At 38.1% G+C, this 17,849-nt stretch overlaps 1 protein-coding gene across 14 annotated transcripts; it reads left to right on the forward strand.

Annotated features, from left to right (window-relative positions):
• Positions 1–8,014: 8,014 nt before the first annotated feature.
• On the forward strand, positions 8,015–16,864 carry LOC107765967 (uncharacterized). 14 transcript variants are annotated; one of them, XM_075253795.1, is made up of 7 exons: positions 8,015–8,229; positions 10,053–12,631; positions 13,717–14,279; positions 14,349–14,593; positions 14,675–14,877; positions 16,307–16,399; positions 16,688–16,864. In XM_075253795.1, exon 2 carries the CDS (start codon positions 10,061–10,063, stop codon positions 10,904–10,906), a length of 846 nt encoding a protein of 281 aa, XP_075109896.1. In that variant the 5' UTR covers positions 8,015–8,229; positions 10,053–10,060; the 3' UTR covers positions 10,907–12,631; positions 13,717–14,279; positions 14,349–14,593; positions 14,675–14,877; positions 16,307–16,399; positions 16,688–16,864. The 14 variants fall into 14 exon arrangements, with proteins under 14 accessions (XP_075109896.1, XP_075109890.1, XP_075109889.1 ...); XM_075253789.1 differs by lacking the exon at positions 16,307–16,399 and having other exon boundaries at positions 13,717–13,786; positions 13,947–14,279; XM_075253788.1 differs by lacking the exon at positions 16,307–16,399 and having other exon boundaries at positions 13,717–13,759; positions 13,947–14,279.
• The last annotated feature ends 985 nt before the right edge of the window (positions 16,865–17,849 follow it).

Here is a 17,849-nt window from a genome sequence, read left to right on the forward strand (position 1 = left end):
TCACACAAACGCCGATAGAGCTCAATTTCTAAAAGATGGGGTTTTAGCCATACATACCTCAACCGAGATTTCCTTAATCCTATAATGTTCCGGAATGTTCCCACTTCAAACTATTTAAGCAATATAGCACAATTTAACTCATAATCAAGAAAATATCATAATCTTAGCTCTCTTGAGCATTTTACCGAGCATTTAGTGTTCATTAAGGCCTTATGGTTATTTTGTGCAAGATTACACTAGCCCATTACCCATGCCTCCTCTTTTATAATTCCTCATACTCTTCAAGAACACATGCATGCAATGCAAACCCCCTTATCCCCATGAATTACCTCACCAATGACCCTTTGTAGCTATGTGTAAAAATGAGAGCTGAGGTGATAAAGCCTTACCTCTTGGGATTAGGGTTTAGGTCCCTCACTTGATTATCTTCAATGATTTACCAAGGATTCGTGGAGTAATTTTGATGGGAAGCACTTCCCCTCTCTATCTCTCTCTCTCTCTAAAAGTGTCACGAAATGGGCTCAAAATGAGCTATTGCACAGGATATAACAACAGGGGGTCGGGTTTAAAATTTAGAAAATTAGAGCCCCGACTCGGATCTGTGATCGCATTTGCGATCGCAAATTGGACATGTGGCCCACATAATGGACCGCAAAAATGCTCCCCAAGACCTGAACACACTGCCTGGGTATGTGGCAGAAATGCGGTCCGCATATCCGTTCTGCGGTTGCATAATGCACCGTAGAACTGCCCCTTAAAAATCCCAAGGAAATTATGCAACGACTTTGCAGCCCGCATATCGATTATGCGATCGCATAATTGGCCGCATAGTTGACATCGATTTGGCCAACACACATCCTCCCCCACTTAAGATCATTCATCCTCGAATGAGGATCAAGGTTCTCTTATTAGCAATCTCTTATGCAACCTTCTGATTTTTTTCTCAACCTAAATATACTATTAGTCTCCAAATTTGGCTAACTCCCTGAATTGCCGAAAATTTCGCCAGAGTTTCCTTTGTATATGGGCCTTATCCACCTATCAGAGAGCCCCAGAAACACATCCTAACAGCAGGTACACATTCCATAGGCATAACATAACTCGTACAATACTAACCATGGCCGCATAGGCAACATATATATATAACCAAAACAGGACAATTTTACATAGATTAATTCAAAAGATAATAGTTCATAGGAGCTAAGTGCATAAAAGCTATTTTATGACTATTCAAACAAATGTGGGTACTTTTTCATTTTATCCTCGGCTTCCCAAGTGGCTTCCTCAACTTGCTGGTTCCACCATGACACTTTCACAGATGCAATTTCCTTATTTCTCAATTTCCAACTTGCCTATCAAGAACCGCAACTAGAACTTCTTCATATGACAGCTCTTAATTAAACTCAATAGTTTCAACTGGCACAATAGTGGACGAATCTCCTACTACCTTTCTCAACATAGACACATGGAAGACCGGATGTACCAATGACAACTCGGGTGGTAGCTCGAGCTTGTATGCCACCTGTCCAATCCTCTTAATAATTTTGTATGTCCGACATACCTCGGACTCATTTTTCCCTTCTTCCCAAACCGGATGATACCCTTCATAGGGGAAACCTTCAAAAATACCCAATCATCTTCCTTGAACTCTAAATCTCTACGACGAACATCCAAGTAAAACTTTTGGCGACTCTGAGCAGTTTTCAACCTCTCCTTAATAATCTTGACTTTCTCCATGGCCTGATGCACGAGGTCCGACACTATCAATTCCGCTTCTCCCACCTCGAACCATCCAATGGGAGAACTACATATCCTACCATACAATGCCTCAAATGGTTCCATCTGGATACTAGCATGGAAACTGTTGTTGTAAGCAAATTCTATGAGTGGCAAACGGTCATCCCAATTACCCTTGAAATCAAGAGTACAAGCATGTAACATGTCCTCAAGCGTCTGAATGGTCCGCTATGCTTGCCCGTCGGTTTGAGGGTGAAAAGTTATGCTAAGATTTATCTGCGTGCCAAAACCTTGCTGAAATTTCTTCCAAAAGTTGGCGGTGAACTGAGCCCCTCGATCGGAAATGATTGAGACTAGAGTACCATGCAACCTGACTATTCCCTTGATATACAACTGGGCATATTGTTCTGCTGTGTTGGTAGCTTTAACGAGCAAGAAGTGCGTTGATTTTGTGAGTCGATCCACGATTACCCAAATTGAGTCGAACTTGCATGGAGTGCGCGACAACCCTACCACAAAATCCATGTTAATCATCTCCCACTTCCATATTGGAATTTCTATGCTTTGAGCCAATCAACCGGGCCTTTGATGTTCGACCTTCACTTGCTGACAATTCGGACACTTTGCCACAAAGTCCGCCACATCCTTCTTCATGTTGTTCCACCAATAAATTTCCTTGAGATCATGGTACATTTCGTAGAACCTGGGTGCACGGAATACCTGGATGTATGAGTTTCTGCCATGATCCTTCCCCGAAGATCGTAAATATAAGGAACACATAGGAGGTCTTGGTATCGTAGGGTACCATCATCCATGCCAAGGGAAAAAGCTTTGGTCTTGTGTTTGTGAATCCCCTCTTTCAGTTGTACTAATAATGGATCATTGAATGGTTTTTGCTTCACCTTCGCCATAAGCGATGATTCAACCCTATTTTGCAAAATTACCCCTCCTTCATTATAGTCCGCAAGGCGAACTCCTAAACTAGCCAACTGGTAAACCTCCCTAGCTAACGGCCTCTGACATGCCTCTAAATGAGCCAAACTTCCCATAGATTTTCGACTAAGAGTGTCTGCCACAACATTAGCCTTTCCCGGGTGATAGAGAATATCAATGTCATAGTCCTTGAGTAACTCTAGCCATCTTATTTGGCTCAAATTCAACTCCTTCTGCTTGAAAATATATTGAAGGCTCTTGTGGTCCGTGAATATATCCACATGGACCCCATATAGATAATGTCGCCAAATCTTTAGTGCAAACACCACTTCCACAAGCTCTAAGGCATGAGTTAGATAGTTCTTTTCATGATTCTTGAGTTGCCTAGAAGCGTAGGCTATTACTTGTCGTGCTGCATTAATACGCACCGAGCCCGATCCTGGAAGCATCGCAATACACCACAAATTCCTCTATACCCTCCGGCAGGATTAGTACTGATGTTGTAGTCAATCTTGATTTTAATTCATGGAAGCTCTTCTCACAAGTGTCTGACCACTAGAACTTAACTTCTTTCTGGGTCAATTTATTCAATGGAGAGGCAAGAGTAGAAAACCCCTCCACAAATCTCCTGTAGTACCCAGCCAAACCCAAGAAACTGCAAATCTCCATTGGAGTGGTAAGTCTAGGCCAATTCTTCACTGTTGTAATCTTTTGAGGGTCAACCATAATTCCTTCCCTGGAAACAACATGACCCAAGAACGCGGCAGATTCAAGCTAAAATTCACATTTTTAAAATTTTGCATACAATTGATGTTGCTGAAGAATCTGCAAAACTGCCCTGAGATGGTCATATAGTCCTCCCAACTTCGGGAATACACAAGAATATCGTCAATGAATACTATCACAAAGGAGTCTAGAAAAGGCTTGAAGACTCGATTCATAAGATCCATGAAAGTTGCCAGGGCATTTGTTAGCCCAAAGGACATCACCATAAATTCAAAGTGCCCATACCGAATTCTAAAAGCCGTCTTTGGAATATCCTGCTCCTTTATCTTCAATTGATGATACCCGGACCGCAAGTCAATCTTTGAGAAACACGTAGCACCTTGAAGTTGATCAAACAACTCATCTATTCTTGGTAGAGGGTATTTATTTTTGATTGTGACTTTGTTGAGTTGCCGGTAGTCAATACACATCCGCAGAGACCCATCCTTCTTCCTTACAAACAGGATCGGTGCACCCACAGTGATACGCTCGGCCAGATGAAACACTTTTCTAGCAAATCCTTTAATTGTTCCTTTAGCTCTTTCAATTCTGTCGGTGCCATTCTGTATGGTGGAATTGATATAGGCTGCATGACTGGCATCACATCGATCCCAAAATCAATCTCCCTGTATGGTGGAATCCTAGGGAGCTCATCTGGAAAGACATTCAAAAATTCATTCACAACTGGTACAGACTCAAGGCTAAGCGCCTCGGCATTGGTGTCCGTAACCCGAACTAAATGATATATACACCCCTTCCTGATAATCTTTGCGGCCTTAAGGTAGGAAATAAACTTGCCTCTAGGCACTACATTATCTCCCTCCCATTCAATAGCGGACTCATTAGGAAATTCAAGCCTCATAGTTCTAGTCCGACAATCAAGCTTGGAAAAACATGAATAAAGCCAATTCATTCCCATTATTACATCAAAATCCACCATTCCCAATTCAATAAAATCGGCCATGGTATCCCTACCACACACCGTGACAACACAACTTCTATAAACTTGAGTAGCCAAAATTGACTCACCAACCGAAGTAGACACCGAGAATGGTTCATGAAGTTTCTCTGGTTCTTTCCCAAATTCCATAGCAACAAAAGGGGTAACATATGATAGGGTGGAACCTAGGTGAATAAGTGCATACGCATCATGAGACTGGACAGTCAGAATACCTGTAACAACATCTGGGGAAGCCTCTGTAGTCTGGCGTCCACTCATAGCATAGAACCGGCTGGGTCCTTTTGAACTCTGCGCATCACCCCTAGCTGCACCATGTCGTGCAGGTGCTAGGGTACCTCGAGATGGAGAGCAGGCTGAAGATGTAGCAACTGCTAGGCTGGCTGGTTGTGCTGTGCCCCTACCTGCTCCCTAGCGGGACACGCGATAATGCCTCTAAATATGGCCCCTCATCCCACATCCATAACATACGGGCAACTCCATGTAGCAAATCCCCGAGTGCATCTTCCCGCACCTGGGGCACGGGGACCTCTGCTGCTGCTGGAACCTCTCTCTTGACCGACCCCGCTGATGGGATCCCCTGTTGCCCTGACCGAGCCTGAAATGACTCCACTACTGCTGGCTAGGCCTTGATGGCGGTGCACTACCTGAAGACTGTGCAACAGACTGGGAAGGCCTTGATGATCCTCCCCTGAAAGCTGATCTTTCCCCACCTAGTGACTCTCTCATGTTGCCCGTAGACCGGGCCTCGCTGTTACCCTTTTTCTCCATTCTGTTCTTCAATTTACGGTTCTCTGTGGCCTGAGCAAACGCCACTATCTTCCCATAATTCATGTCAGGATTCAATGCAGTTGTAGAAGCCTCATTAATAGTCAATGAATTAAGGCCCTGAACACACCCGCGCACCCTGGCCTCCATTGTGGGAAACATATGAATGGCATACTTGGACAAGCGAGCAAACTCCATGTGTTACTACCACACACTTTTGTTACCTTGCTTCAAATTTTCAAACTCTGCTGCACGGGTTGCCCTTTTCTCAGCAGGCAGGAAATGATCTATAAAGGCATCAGCAAACTCGCTCCACCTCACCGGAGGGCGCCCTTCCTCTCGGGAATCTTCCCACAACTCAAACCATGAATAGGACACCCCTTTCAAACGATAGGCAGCCAACTATACTCCCTCCGTCTTAGTTGCACGCATAACCCTGAGGGTCTTGTACATCTCATCAATGAAATCCTAAGGGTCTTCTTCTGGATTGGCATCTGAAAACACTGGAGGGTCTAACTGAAGAAATCTGTTCACCCTAGAACTAGTAGAATCCCATTGCTGGCTGGATGAACTGGGCGCAACATTTGACCTCTGGGCCTGAGAGGCCACTAGCTGGGTCAACATCTGAATAGATCCTCTAAGATCTCCATCAGAAATACTAGAACCGGAAACCGGGGCAGGAGGCGGGACAGTGGTATCAACGGGAGGGATGGTGGTACCCTCCACGGGTGTAGGGACTGGGGTAGTCTGCTCTAGAATAGAAGAATCAAACAGAGTGATAGCAGGGCGGCTATCCTCACCCATAGTATCAAGTAGTGAATTATCAGCCACTCTAGAAGTGGCATTAGCATTAGCTTCCTGTCCAATTCTTTCTTTCTTCTTAGGTGACATTTACTGAAAGATAGAACAATGCACTAATTAGAGAGGGAACAGTGTCACCGCACGATCCGGAATATCAAAGAAGGGTGTTATTCCTAAATGCCCACGTAGCCTCCAACTTATAGATATGATACTACACACCGATAAGAAGGACTCTATTAGAGAGGGTGCATTCTACAATGTTAGATCATTTAAATCACAACATTAAACCATCGATAAGTTCCAAGATTCCATGCAAATGCACTTTAGCAAAAGCGAGAATTTCAATTACATCATAGTTGGCAGACCCATCCAATACCCGTACATAACTCACACATATGTCTACGGATCCTCTAAGGATGAAAAGACAAGTTATGACAATGCTGGCAACAAGGCCCCGGCTATACCTCAAAAGTAGAAGTCTACAACAAAAGATATGCAATATAACCCCTTGAAGGAGAAAGGGGCTCACCAAGACTTCAAGAAGACGGTACTCCGCTACACGCGATCCGCACTATCTACAATGGAGCCACCTACATTTATTTAAAAATTTAGCACCCCCGACAAAAGGGACGTTAAGATCATGAAATAGTACTAGTATGTATAACTAAACACCATCTAGTTAGAAAGAACTTTCATACAAGAATAAGAAATCACAAGTATAACTCAAGATTTAAACGATCACCACCTTATCAAATAAAAGAATCATACAAATTCCACAACATTTTTACATAGCTTTTACTTTGGAGCATTTCACACTATTCATCATTGTTCACAATACCACCGCTATCTTGAGCGGAGTCCGATCTCGATCCGATCGGCTAGGTCGCCTAATTTGAGGAATATATTTCAATCACAATCTCATTTTCCCTTCTGTAATTCATTCAGAATACCACCGCTATCTTGAGCGGAGTCCGATCTCGGCCCGATCGGCTCGGCTAGGCCGCCTTTCCAAGGCATTGTTCCCTTCGCATTAATCACTTTGTTTCACATATATCATTTCATAGGCACTTGGGGCCGCAACTTATCAAATTATCCTTGGCACTAGGCCGCATATTTACATCGTTCCCACATTCAATGTTAGATTTGTAATTTAGGATAATAAGCGCACACAAGAGCAATTAAAATTATAGGCATAGAGGAGACCTCACATGGATGGCGCAACATACGCAGCTTCAATTTCAATTTAAAGTCCAAGCATTTCGATACATAATTCATATCCTTGCCCTCTTCAAGTTATCAAGACAACTCATTGATCATGTTGAGACATTTTTCATGCATATACGATTACAACATCAATTCATGTAAAATGACAAGCAATACAATAATTCAGCTTTAATCTTACCATATTCACACAAATACCGATGAAGCTCAATTTCTAAAAGACGGGGTTTTAGCCATACATGCCTTAACCGAGCTTTCCTTAATCCTATAACGTTCCGGAATGTTCGCACTTCAATCTATTTAAGCAATATAGCACAATTTAACTCATAATCAAGAAAAGATCATAATCTAAGCTCTCTTGAGCATTTTACCGAGAATTTAGTAATCATTAAGGCCTAATGGTTCTTTTGTGCAAGATTACACTAGCCCATTACCCATGCCTCCTCTTTTATAATTCCTCATACTCTTCAAGAACACATGCATGCAATGCAAACCCCCTTATCCCCATGAATTACCTCACCAATGACCCTTTGTAGCTATGTGTAAAAATGAGAGCTGAGGTGATGAAGCCTTACCTCTTGGGATGAGGGTTTAGGTCCCTCACTTGATTATCTTCAATGATTTACCAAGGATTCATGGAGTAATTTTGAGTTATATAAACGTTGCAAAAGATAATCTATGGCAACGGTTATAATCGTTGCATAATTCTATCGGGGCTAGTGAGATAGTTAATACAATAAACCGTCACATTAGGGGAATAACCCTTGCCATAGACAGGTCTATTGGGACGATTTATTTAAACGTGGAACTATATATATCTATGGTGACGGTTATTTAAAAAAAAATACAATTGCAACAGTGTTGCATTCCCTCCTTATATTGCCGCTTCCCAATTTACTAACCCGCCAATTTTTTCAAGGAAAAGATAAGAGACGGAGAGGAAAAAAAGAAAAACTAAAATTAATGTCCTAACAAAGATACACGGTACCCAAATCCCTAATCAACATAGTTGATCCACTAACGAAGATCTGAAGAAATTCCAACAGGTTCTTCTCTCTTTCTCTCCCCCTTGCCCTAACGCCTTTGTACCTTTATTCTACAACAATTTTTTTCATTACTTCGTTGCTCTCTCAGTCTTTGCCACTAAGAATATTGAGGTAATAATCATACTCACTTCAAATCAAAAGGGTTAGTACTTTATTATATGAAAATCCTTGATGATTTGTCTTTTGTTTTATTGATAGAAAAATGTATGCGATGAGTTTGCCTTTCTATTTATTGAAAAATTGCAATATTTGGGTTTGCTTTGAATAAAGTTTCGGTTGATGGGTTATTATATTTTTAGGTGGTTTTGTTTGATTTTGGGTTTAGGTAACGATATTTTTTAGGATGAAATTGAATGTTCATTGGTGAATGGGTTTATTTTGCTAGTTAACTAAAAGGCAGTATGCACTTATTGAATTCATTCTTGTAGGTCTGCTCTTCCTTTATACTAGTTAAGTTTCATTTTTTTGTTCTTATTTATTTATTTATTTTGCAAGTGAATGGAAAATTGAAATAAACCATGGGAATAGCTGCTTTATTTGTCATTGCAATTATATTTCACTTGTAAGATCAGTTGAAGTATAATGCGCAATGTCCAATTTGCTTTTCTTCTATGCTTATAAAGTACTTGTTGGGTCTTTATCAAAGGGAGGAAAAATGAAGGTATTAGATATCAGTGAATTTCTATTTGCTTTTGATCCATATGAGAAAAATAACTTATCAAAAGAAGAGGAGAAAATGAAGTCCTGCAAAGACCAGTGATTAGGGAGTTAATTGAGAAAAGTGTAATATGTGACATAAAGGGTGGGTAATTAGTTGCTTTTTAATTAATTTGAATGGTATGATTGAATAGTTGCTTTAAAGTAAAATAGTCTTCATTGTGTAGTAGGAACTGAAGATATTTCTCTTGGTATCAATTTATGGTAACTCTTCAATAATATAAGAAAGCTAACAGGTTTTATTGCTGAAAGATACATAAAATCCCACCAAGCATTGAAAATATAGATAACTAACTCATTAATCTGTATCTACCAAAATTGCAAAACATAATAATTTAGCTAGATGTACTAAGTATTCTATTTCTTTTGAATTACTTAGTTGCTAGATTTGCTTGTTTCTTATGTATTTTTTTATTCAATGTGTGGGTGATTTTATTCTCTTACTGCTTTATTGAAAGGTTAAATAGTTTAGTGGTCTGTTGATTGAAAGTTTTATTTAGAAAGTACATGATAGAACCTTTGTTATGACTCTTCATTTCAGACTATTCAGCAGATTATGCAAGTAGGATGACATATGTTATTTTCACCAATGAAATGGTTTCAAAAGTTTAAAAAAATAGTTCATGAGTAAGTAAACTATATTAAATTTGCTGAGCTTTAGCTCACCTGATAACAAATGGAAAAAATTCGTTTCCTCTCTTATAAGTAAGTCTCTTTATTTGCATTTTTGTTGCTTTCTGTCAATGTGTATATTTTTTTCCCAAGTCATAAAAGTGGGTAACAAACAAGATAGATAGATTTTGTTAATTAAACCTTATTCGTTGTAAGGGCACCACTCTTTTCCTTTTTTCTGATAAGGAAAAGTTTATCAGAAAAAGTATCAGTACTTATCGTGAACCCAATGAAAAGAAACAAATTAATGAAGGATCAGACTAAACCATTTAAAATCGCTTGATACTCTACCTTATATTCTTTTTGCTTCAAACCCTGTATGCCAATTATGAAATTGGATCATACATTGAACTTGTTGATAGTGCTATTGAACAGATCTTTTTTAAAATTTACAATTTGAATATTGATTTAAGTGTTTTGCTCGTATCATGTAGGATACCCAATGGATAATGGAGATAAAAATTGGATGGGTCTTCGAAGATCCACCGATGAGTATATTCGTGGAGTAAATGATTTTCTTGATAAAGCATTTGAACGATCTTCCCAAGGAAATGAAATATTATGCCCATGTAAAAAGTGCTTTAATCGTAATTGGCATTATAGAAATGTGGTGGAGGATCACTTAGTTGCTTATGGGTTTACATATGGATACACCAAATGGGTTTTTCATGGAGAAGGGTTTTCCTCCAGAGATTTGTCACATCCAACCAATGATGATGATGATGGTTCTGATATGCATGACGATATTGATGGTCTGCTTCATGATACTTTTAGAAATGTAGAAAGTGACTTGAGCCGTGAAGGAGTGAGAGAGGGACCATCTGAAGATGCAAAGAGATTTTTTAAATTAGTGGAGGAAGGAAAACAAGAGTTGTATCCAGGGTGTGAAAGTTTCTCTAAACTGGATTTCACTATTCGGTTGTTCTTGTTTAAATGCATTCATGGGTTGAGTAATGTGGCCTTTTCAGACTTGTTAGACTTGATAAAAGAGGCATTTCCATTTGCTAAATTACCTGAGTCTTTTCACAAGGCAAAAAATATGATAAAAGATTTGGGTCTTCATTATGATAAAATACATGCATGCCCGAACAATTGCATATTTTTTTGGAATGAGAATGAGAAGGCAGATAATTGCTCTATGTGTGGATCTTCTAGATGGAAGAATGTGTGTGATGGCTTGACTAATAGGAACACCAAAGTTGCTGCAAAGGTTTTAAGGTACTTTCCTTTAAAGCCTAGGCTTCAGAGGATATTCATGTGTTCTGAAACAGCTGTATCAATGAGATGACATGCTACTGAACGACCTAAAGATGGAAATATAAGACATCCTGTTGATGGGGAAGCTTGGAAGGATTTTGACTTGTTGCACCCGGACTTCTCTAAAGATCCTCGTAATGTTAGATTGGGTCTTTCAAACGTTGGTTTTAACCCATTTCGAACCATGAGCATTTCCCATAGTACATGGCCAGTCATGTTAATGAACTATAATTTATCACCATGGATTTGCATGAAGCCGGAGTATATAACGTTGTCAATGATCATTCCAGGTCTATCATCTCTAGGAAAGGATATAGATGTGTACCTACAACCACTAATTGTTGATTTGAAGGAACTGTGGGAAATTGGAGTAGAAACATATGATGTTGAAACTAACCAAACATTTCTAATGCGTGCAGCCTTATTATGGACAGTTAGTGATTTTCCAGCATTATCAATGCTTTCCGGATGGAGCACCAAGGGAAGATGGGCATGCCCCACTTGTAATTATGATACTTGCTCTCAATATCTCAAACATAGTCGTAAGATGTGTTACTTGGGGCATCGGGCATTTTTACCGCATGATCATCCATTTCGGAAAGATAAGAAATCATTCAATGGTGAAGAGGAGCATCGAGCCATGCCCACTCCCTTATCGGGGGTAGAAATGCTCGAAGAACTACGTGAATTCTATAATGTCTTTGGAAAAGGCCAAAAGAAAAGGCCTCGGCATAATGACGGTCCATGGAAGAAAAGATCCATCTTTTTTGAATTGCCATATTGGGCACATAATAAATTGAGGCACAATCTTGACATGATGCATATAGAGAAGAACATATGTGATAGCTAGCTTGGGACTTTGTTAGATATACCTGGAAAATCCAAGGATCAAAATTCTCGCTATGACTTGCAAGAAATGGGGATACGCAAGGAGCTTCAACCATTAAAAGATGATAAAAAATGGAAAAGTTCATCTAGCTAAAGCTTGTTACTCTATGAAATCGGAAGAAAAAAGATTATTTTGCACTGTCTTAAAAAATGCCAAATTACCAAAAGGGTGTGCCTCAAATATATCACATCGAGTGCAAGTGGATGAGATGAAAATATTAGGATACAAGAGCCATGATGCTCATTTCATAATGCATTACTTGCTCCAAGTTGCGGTTATAAAAGTGTTACCCAAGAATGTCTCTTTGGCCTTGATTAGGTTGGGTAATTATTTTAGAACCATGTGTAGTAAGGTTGTAAAGCAATAGGATCTTGATAAAATGCAGTCTGAAATTATAGATATAGCATGTGACCTCGAAACAATTTTCCCGCCAACCTTTTTTGATATAATGACACATTTGCCTATCCATTTAGTAAATGAAATTAAGCTTGGCGGTCCGACTCATTTATGTTGGATGTATCCCTTAGAGAGAAACCTGTGTAAGTACAAAGCATTTGTTCGTAATCGAACTCATCCAGAAGCATCAATAGCAGAGGGATTTTTGGCAGAAGAGTGATTGAACTTTTGTTCGAGATACTTACATGATGGGGTGAAGACAAGATTCAGTCGCTATCAAACTGAGGATGATGAAGGCATTCAAATAGAGGGAGATAATTCTTCACCTATATTTCCTAATATAGGCCATCCAATCGGAAGTAAGAATAAAAGGAAAGGCAAGACTTTTGACATGGATTTACAGTTATGGTCTGAAGCACATCGATATGTTTTGTTCAATACTGGAGATGAACAAGTTGAGGCATTTATCAAGTAAGATAAAATATATAACTGTCATTTGTAGTTTAAACTTTATTTTTTTCATGATAATATATTTTAAACTTTTTCTCCAATGGTCTAATGATTAAATTTTATATTTATACTTACAAAGAGCATAAGAATTTCATTGGCAATCATACTAAAGGAAATGCATGGCTAAAAGCACGAATTCATAGTCGAGAATTCGAAAATTGGCTTAGAGAGAAAGTTAAAAATGTTGAAGTGCCCAATCATTTAAGATGGCTAGCTAAAGGGCCTAATACAGTGGCTAAAAGATATACTGCCTATTTCATTAATGGATATCGATTTCATACAATGGAACGAGATGCTCCATGCAAGACTCAAAATAATAGAGTAACTTTGTCAGCAACAACAAATAGTTTTGCTAGTGCTAGGGACCAAAATCCCATCGGTGGAACGGTTATCTACTATGGAGCTATTCAGGATATAATTGAAATTGACTATTAGGACTATTTTAGTGTTGTACTATTTAGATGTGATTGGTTTCATAATGAAATTGATGGATATGGATTAACGCGGATGTACTTCAACAAAAAATGCAGTACAAATGATACTTTTGTACTAGCATCTCAAGTACATCAAGTTTTTTATGTGGAGGATCCAACTGAGAAAGATGTTTATTATGCAAGAAATAATGTCCCTGTTGATCTACATGATTTGGAAGAAGAGAATTGTCCTAATATTGGAGAAACGTTTTTGGAGAGAGCCTGATGATGATATTGGTTCATCAAATAGATTACTCGATGTGGATGTTAGATGGTCGAGAGAAGATATACCTGTTGATATCATTGATATGCCTTCCCAATCACAAGATACAACTATGGAAATATCGGAAGAGGAGGATGAGTATGATGATACTGATTGGAATTGGATGGAGGTTGATGATTGATGAAGGATCTTCTAAACTTATTTAAATATATACTCATCATTATTTTGTAGTGAGTAATAATGCCATTTTTAGAAATATTATGTGACTGTTTTTCTTGTTTATATGTTTTTAGTCCTTTTGCATTTGTTTATCTCTTAGAGTTTTATTCTGAATTACTTCAATTTTACAGGTTATATACCAACAAGTGTTACTGATTGTAGATTACAATCCATGTAAGTTGCATAAAGTTTATTTTTCAAGTAAGTGGCACAAATTATTTCAAGTACTTATTATAGATATAATGCTCATGCTTTTTCTTCCTTTTTTTTGTAATTTTCAGTGTCATTATTGTGTCGTCTACCTGATTCTTCAACTAACCTTCTTCTAACCTGATTAGCTTTGATTGTCTTACATATACAGATTTAGATAGTTATGGGTCAAGAAGGGTCTTCAAGAAAAAATAAAAAAGGAAAAAGTCTGTCATATGTTCAAGCTGGAAGTTTGTCATGTTTGGCAAAAAAAAGAGAATGTCATTTACAACAAAAGAAACTGTTCAAACTATACGGTTAGAGAAAGAGCATCTGTTAAAATTAATTGAAGAACAACCAATAATAGGACCACGATCTGAAGCAAATGAACGACATGTAGAGGAGCAATCTTTAGAGGAGCAATCTGTAGAGGAGCAAATTGTAGATGAGCAGATGCAAATAGATTCTACCACTCCTACAGCTAATGAACAATCTGAAGAACAAGGCAAGACCACATAACTTAGAATCTGACTGAATTCATCCATGACCTCTGATTTTTTGTATTTTATTGTAGCTTCTGGTCTTGAGACTCAAAAAAGAAAGAGAGGCAGGACACAAATGCGTAGTGTCCATGGCCGAAAGGTGCGTAAGGTGATCACACTTAACAATCTCAATCAGCCCATTGGTCCTTCTAAAAAAGATGTAAGAGAGTTTGGTAGCTTCCTTGGTACATTGGCAAGGACTGCAACCCTTTGCCCACTGGATATATTGGACTGGAGGAAAATGGACACAAAAGATGATTTATGGACATATACCAAGGTTTAAGTTCCGATCCAAATGTTCATTTACTTGTTAAAAGTATGTTACAATTTTCGCTAATCAAATGAAATCAAATTGTAGTCGAAGTATGATATTCCAGATGCTGCAAAAAATGGACTTTATATTCAATTGGAAATGCTTGGAGAAGGAATAAAAGTCAACTGAAGAAAGATCATTATGATGCCTATCAAAATGATGATGTTCGAACGACAAAAAGGCCCGATTATATACCAGAATATCAGTTTAAAGAACTCCTGAAATATTGGAGTTCTGATAAACTACAGGTAAATATAAACCATTGTCTTGATAATAGTCTCCACAATTTGTAATATCTGTATATAATGGACATGTCCAGACCTGTAGAAACCATTAGGAACTCTTTTTCATCTTCTTTAATTGGTTGTTGGATAGAGATCATGACAAAGATTCTTACTATGTCTAGATGATTGAATTAATAAGACTGTGATTGAATTAATAAGACTGTGATAGAATCAAGGTTAGTATCACTTTATTCCTAGGTTAAAATATATATTTTACCAACTGCAAAGCTGCTTTTTTTTGCTTAAAATCTGCAGTCAAACTACTGTTTTTTAAAGTTAAAAACTATTGATTTTTTTAATAAAATCTGCTCTTTTTCTGCGTTTCTTCCAATCATGAAATCATGCTGATATGAAGCATTATAGAACCATTAATATTTCTGCAGATAGTGTTTAGTATAAACTTTATTAGTATATTTTAATGCTATCATCTTGGGTGACTGAGTTCATATTACTAGAGGTTCAAGTTCATATTGAAACATGGGGTTCTCTTGGAATTCCAAATACGGAAATGTTAATCACTGTTAGTGTGACTGATAAAAGAACCTCTATTAGTGTGATTGATAAAAGAACCTCTTGATCCAAGGTGTACTTGTAATTTACCAACCAGCAGTCTACTATGAAGAGAGTTGCACAAAAAAATTTCTGAGTAGAGTGAAGAGAGTTGCCTGCAAAGCTGTTGTAACCTCTGGTATAACAACCTCTAGTTTCTACTTTCTACATTTGGAGATTGGACTATGTGGGGTCTATGAAGATCTTAAATTTAATTATTAAATTGAATAGGTCTTTATGAAGATCTTGACATTTGGAGATTGAATACGTTTGATCTTCAATTATCATTCTCTTGTATGTCACACTAGATACTTTGTTGTATTTTCAACTGCGAATACTTTTTGTCCTATTCAAGTTTTTTTTTGTTTGTGGTATGATAAATCTTATTCTACAGAGTGTGTCTATGCAAATTCTTTTGTTTGGTTTGGATTATGCGGACTATTACTGTATATAAGTGCCTGTGACATAATCGATTAAAACAACACTTTTCTCGAATAGCTCCAAAAAATTGGTGTCTATGATTAATAAAATTGATTGAACCGGTAAAACTTGATTCATTAAGATAAATCAAACCAATAGGCCCTAATTTTAAATGTCATTATGGTTTGTTCTTAGGTAGGAGATTTTTTTCCTGCTTGCTTGTTTTCAGTAAACACATTGAATTACTGTTGTTATTTTTGCTTTCTTCTTGAGTGGTGGTGTTAATATTACTATAAATGGGGACATGTTGGGTAGGAATACATGACACATTAACTCAAAACTTTCCTTGTTCCTTCTTGATACTTGATCTTTGTCCTTTTTCTGAACTTTATTTTGAAAGTTACTTTTGCTTTAATCTCCGAAGGTCTATCGAAAACGGCCTCTCTACCTCGCCAGGTAGGGGTAACGTCTGCGTACACTCTATCTTCCTCAGATTTCACTCGTGTGATTATACTTGGTATGTTGTTGTTGTTGTAGTATATCAAAAATAGGATCTATTATTTCTGTTGGTGTTTCCATTGCTTCACATTTCACAAAGACAATTGAACTTTTTTTAGAAAGAATCTTGTTGTCTTGTAGATTCTCAGAGATCTTATTGAATGAGAAATATTTTGGATTATCCCTTCCCTATAACTATTAGATTGTTGTGTCTTATTACGTGACATGACATCGATATTCCTATATGTTTAAATGAAATCCTTTTATAAAACTTTTGCTAAATTATTTGTTTTTTAACTATTTGCAGGTGGAGAACATGAACAAGGAGACGAAAGTGATGAAGATCTGACTTAGGAGTATTAGCTTGATTCATGAAGAAACTTTACATATGATGTAGGAATGTTTTGTTTTTGAACACTTTGGAAACTTATGTGTTCCAATTCACTGGCAAATATTGTTATATATTTTGCTTTTTTGGATATTACACCTACCTGGATTCTTATTTTATTTATAATTAGATTTTTCTCGTAAATTATATATATTTCAAGGTATGTTACATTGTCGGTTTGTTTAACTGTTGCAATAGAGCTACAATAACCGTTGAAGTAGCCTAGAAAATAACTGTCGTAATATAACAACATAACCGTTGCAAAAGACATGAGTCCCAAATCGCATAAGCCAAAAGTGACCGTTGCAATATCATAAAGTACCATTGCAATAGTATTAAATAACTGTAGCAATAGCCTCAGCAACAATTGCAGATAAACTCTATTTCAACGCTTTTTAACCATTCCTCTAGAATCGCAAAATTTGCTGTAATATAAATCAAGAACAACCGTTGCAATAGGCTTTCTATTGCATCGGTTATTCAACCGTTACTAAAAACCGTCGCAATAGATCTATTGTAACGAGCACAAAAACTGTCGCAATAGCGTTGTGGCAACGGTTTTCCTGCCTGCCACAACGGTTGGGGAACCGTTACCATAAGCCTAATTTCTAGTAGTGTTATCTTCAATGATTTACCAAGGATTTGTGGAGTAATTTTGATGGGAAGCACTTTCCCTCTCTTAGACCCCTTCTCTCTCTCTCTCTAAAAGTGTTAGGAAATGGGCTCAAAATGAGCTATTGCATAGGATATAACGACAGGGGGTCGGGTTTAAAATTTAGAAAACTGGAGCCTCGACTTGGATCTGCGATCGCAAAGTGGACATGTAGCCCGCATAATGGACCGCAAAAATGCTCCCCAAGACCTTAACACACTGCCTGGGTATGCGGCAGAAATGCGGTCTGCATACCCGTTCTGCGATCACATAATGCACCATAGAACTACCCCTTACAAAATCCCAAGGGAATTATGCGATGACTTTGCGGCCCGCATATCGATTATGCGATCGCATAATTGGCCGCATAGTTGACATCGATTTGGCCAACACACTGCTTCACTCTACGACGACTATGCGGTCTGCATT

This window comes from Nicotiana tabacum, chromosome 1 (genome assembly GCF_000715075.1).
Source record: "Nicotiana tabacum cultivar K326 chromosome 1, ASM71507v2, whole genome shotgun sequence".
In the NCBI taxonomy this organism is placed as follows: Eukaryota; Viridiplantae; Streptophyta; class Magnoliopsida; order Solanales; family Solanaceae; genus Nicotiana; species Nicotiana tabacum.

Coding starts and splice junctions, on each gene's coding strand:
- LOC107765967 (XM_075253795.1), top strand. CDS start 10,061: ATGGATAATGGAGATAAAAATTGGATGGGTCTTCGAAGATCCACCGAT.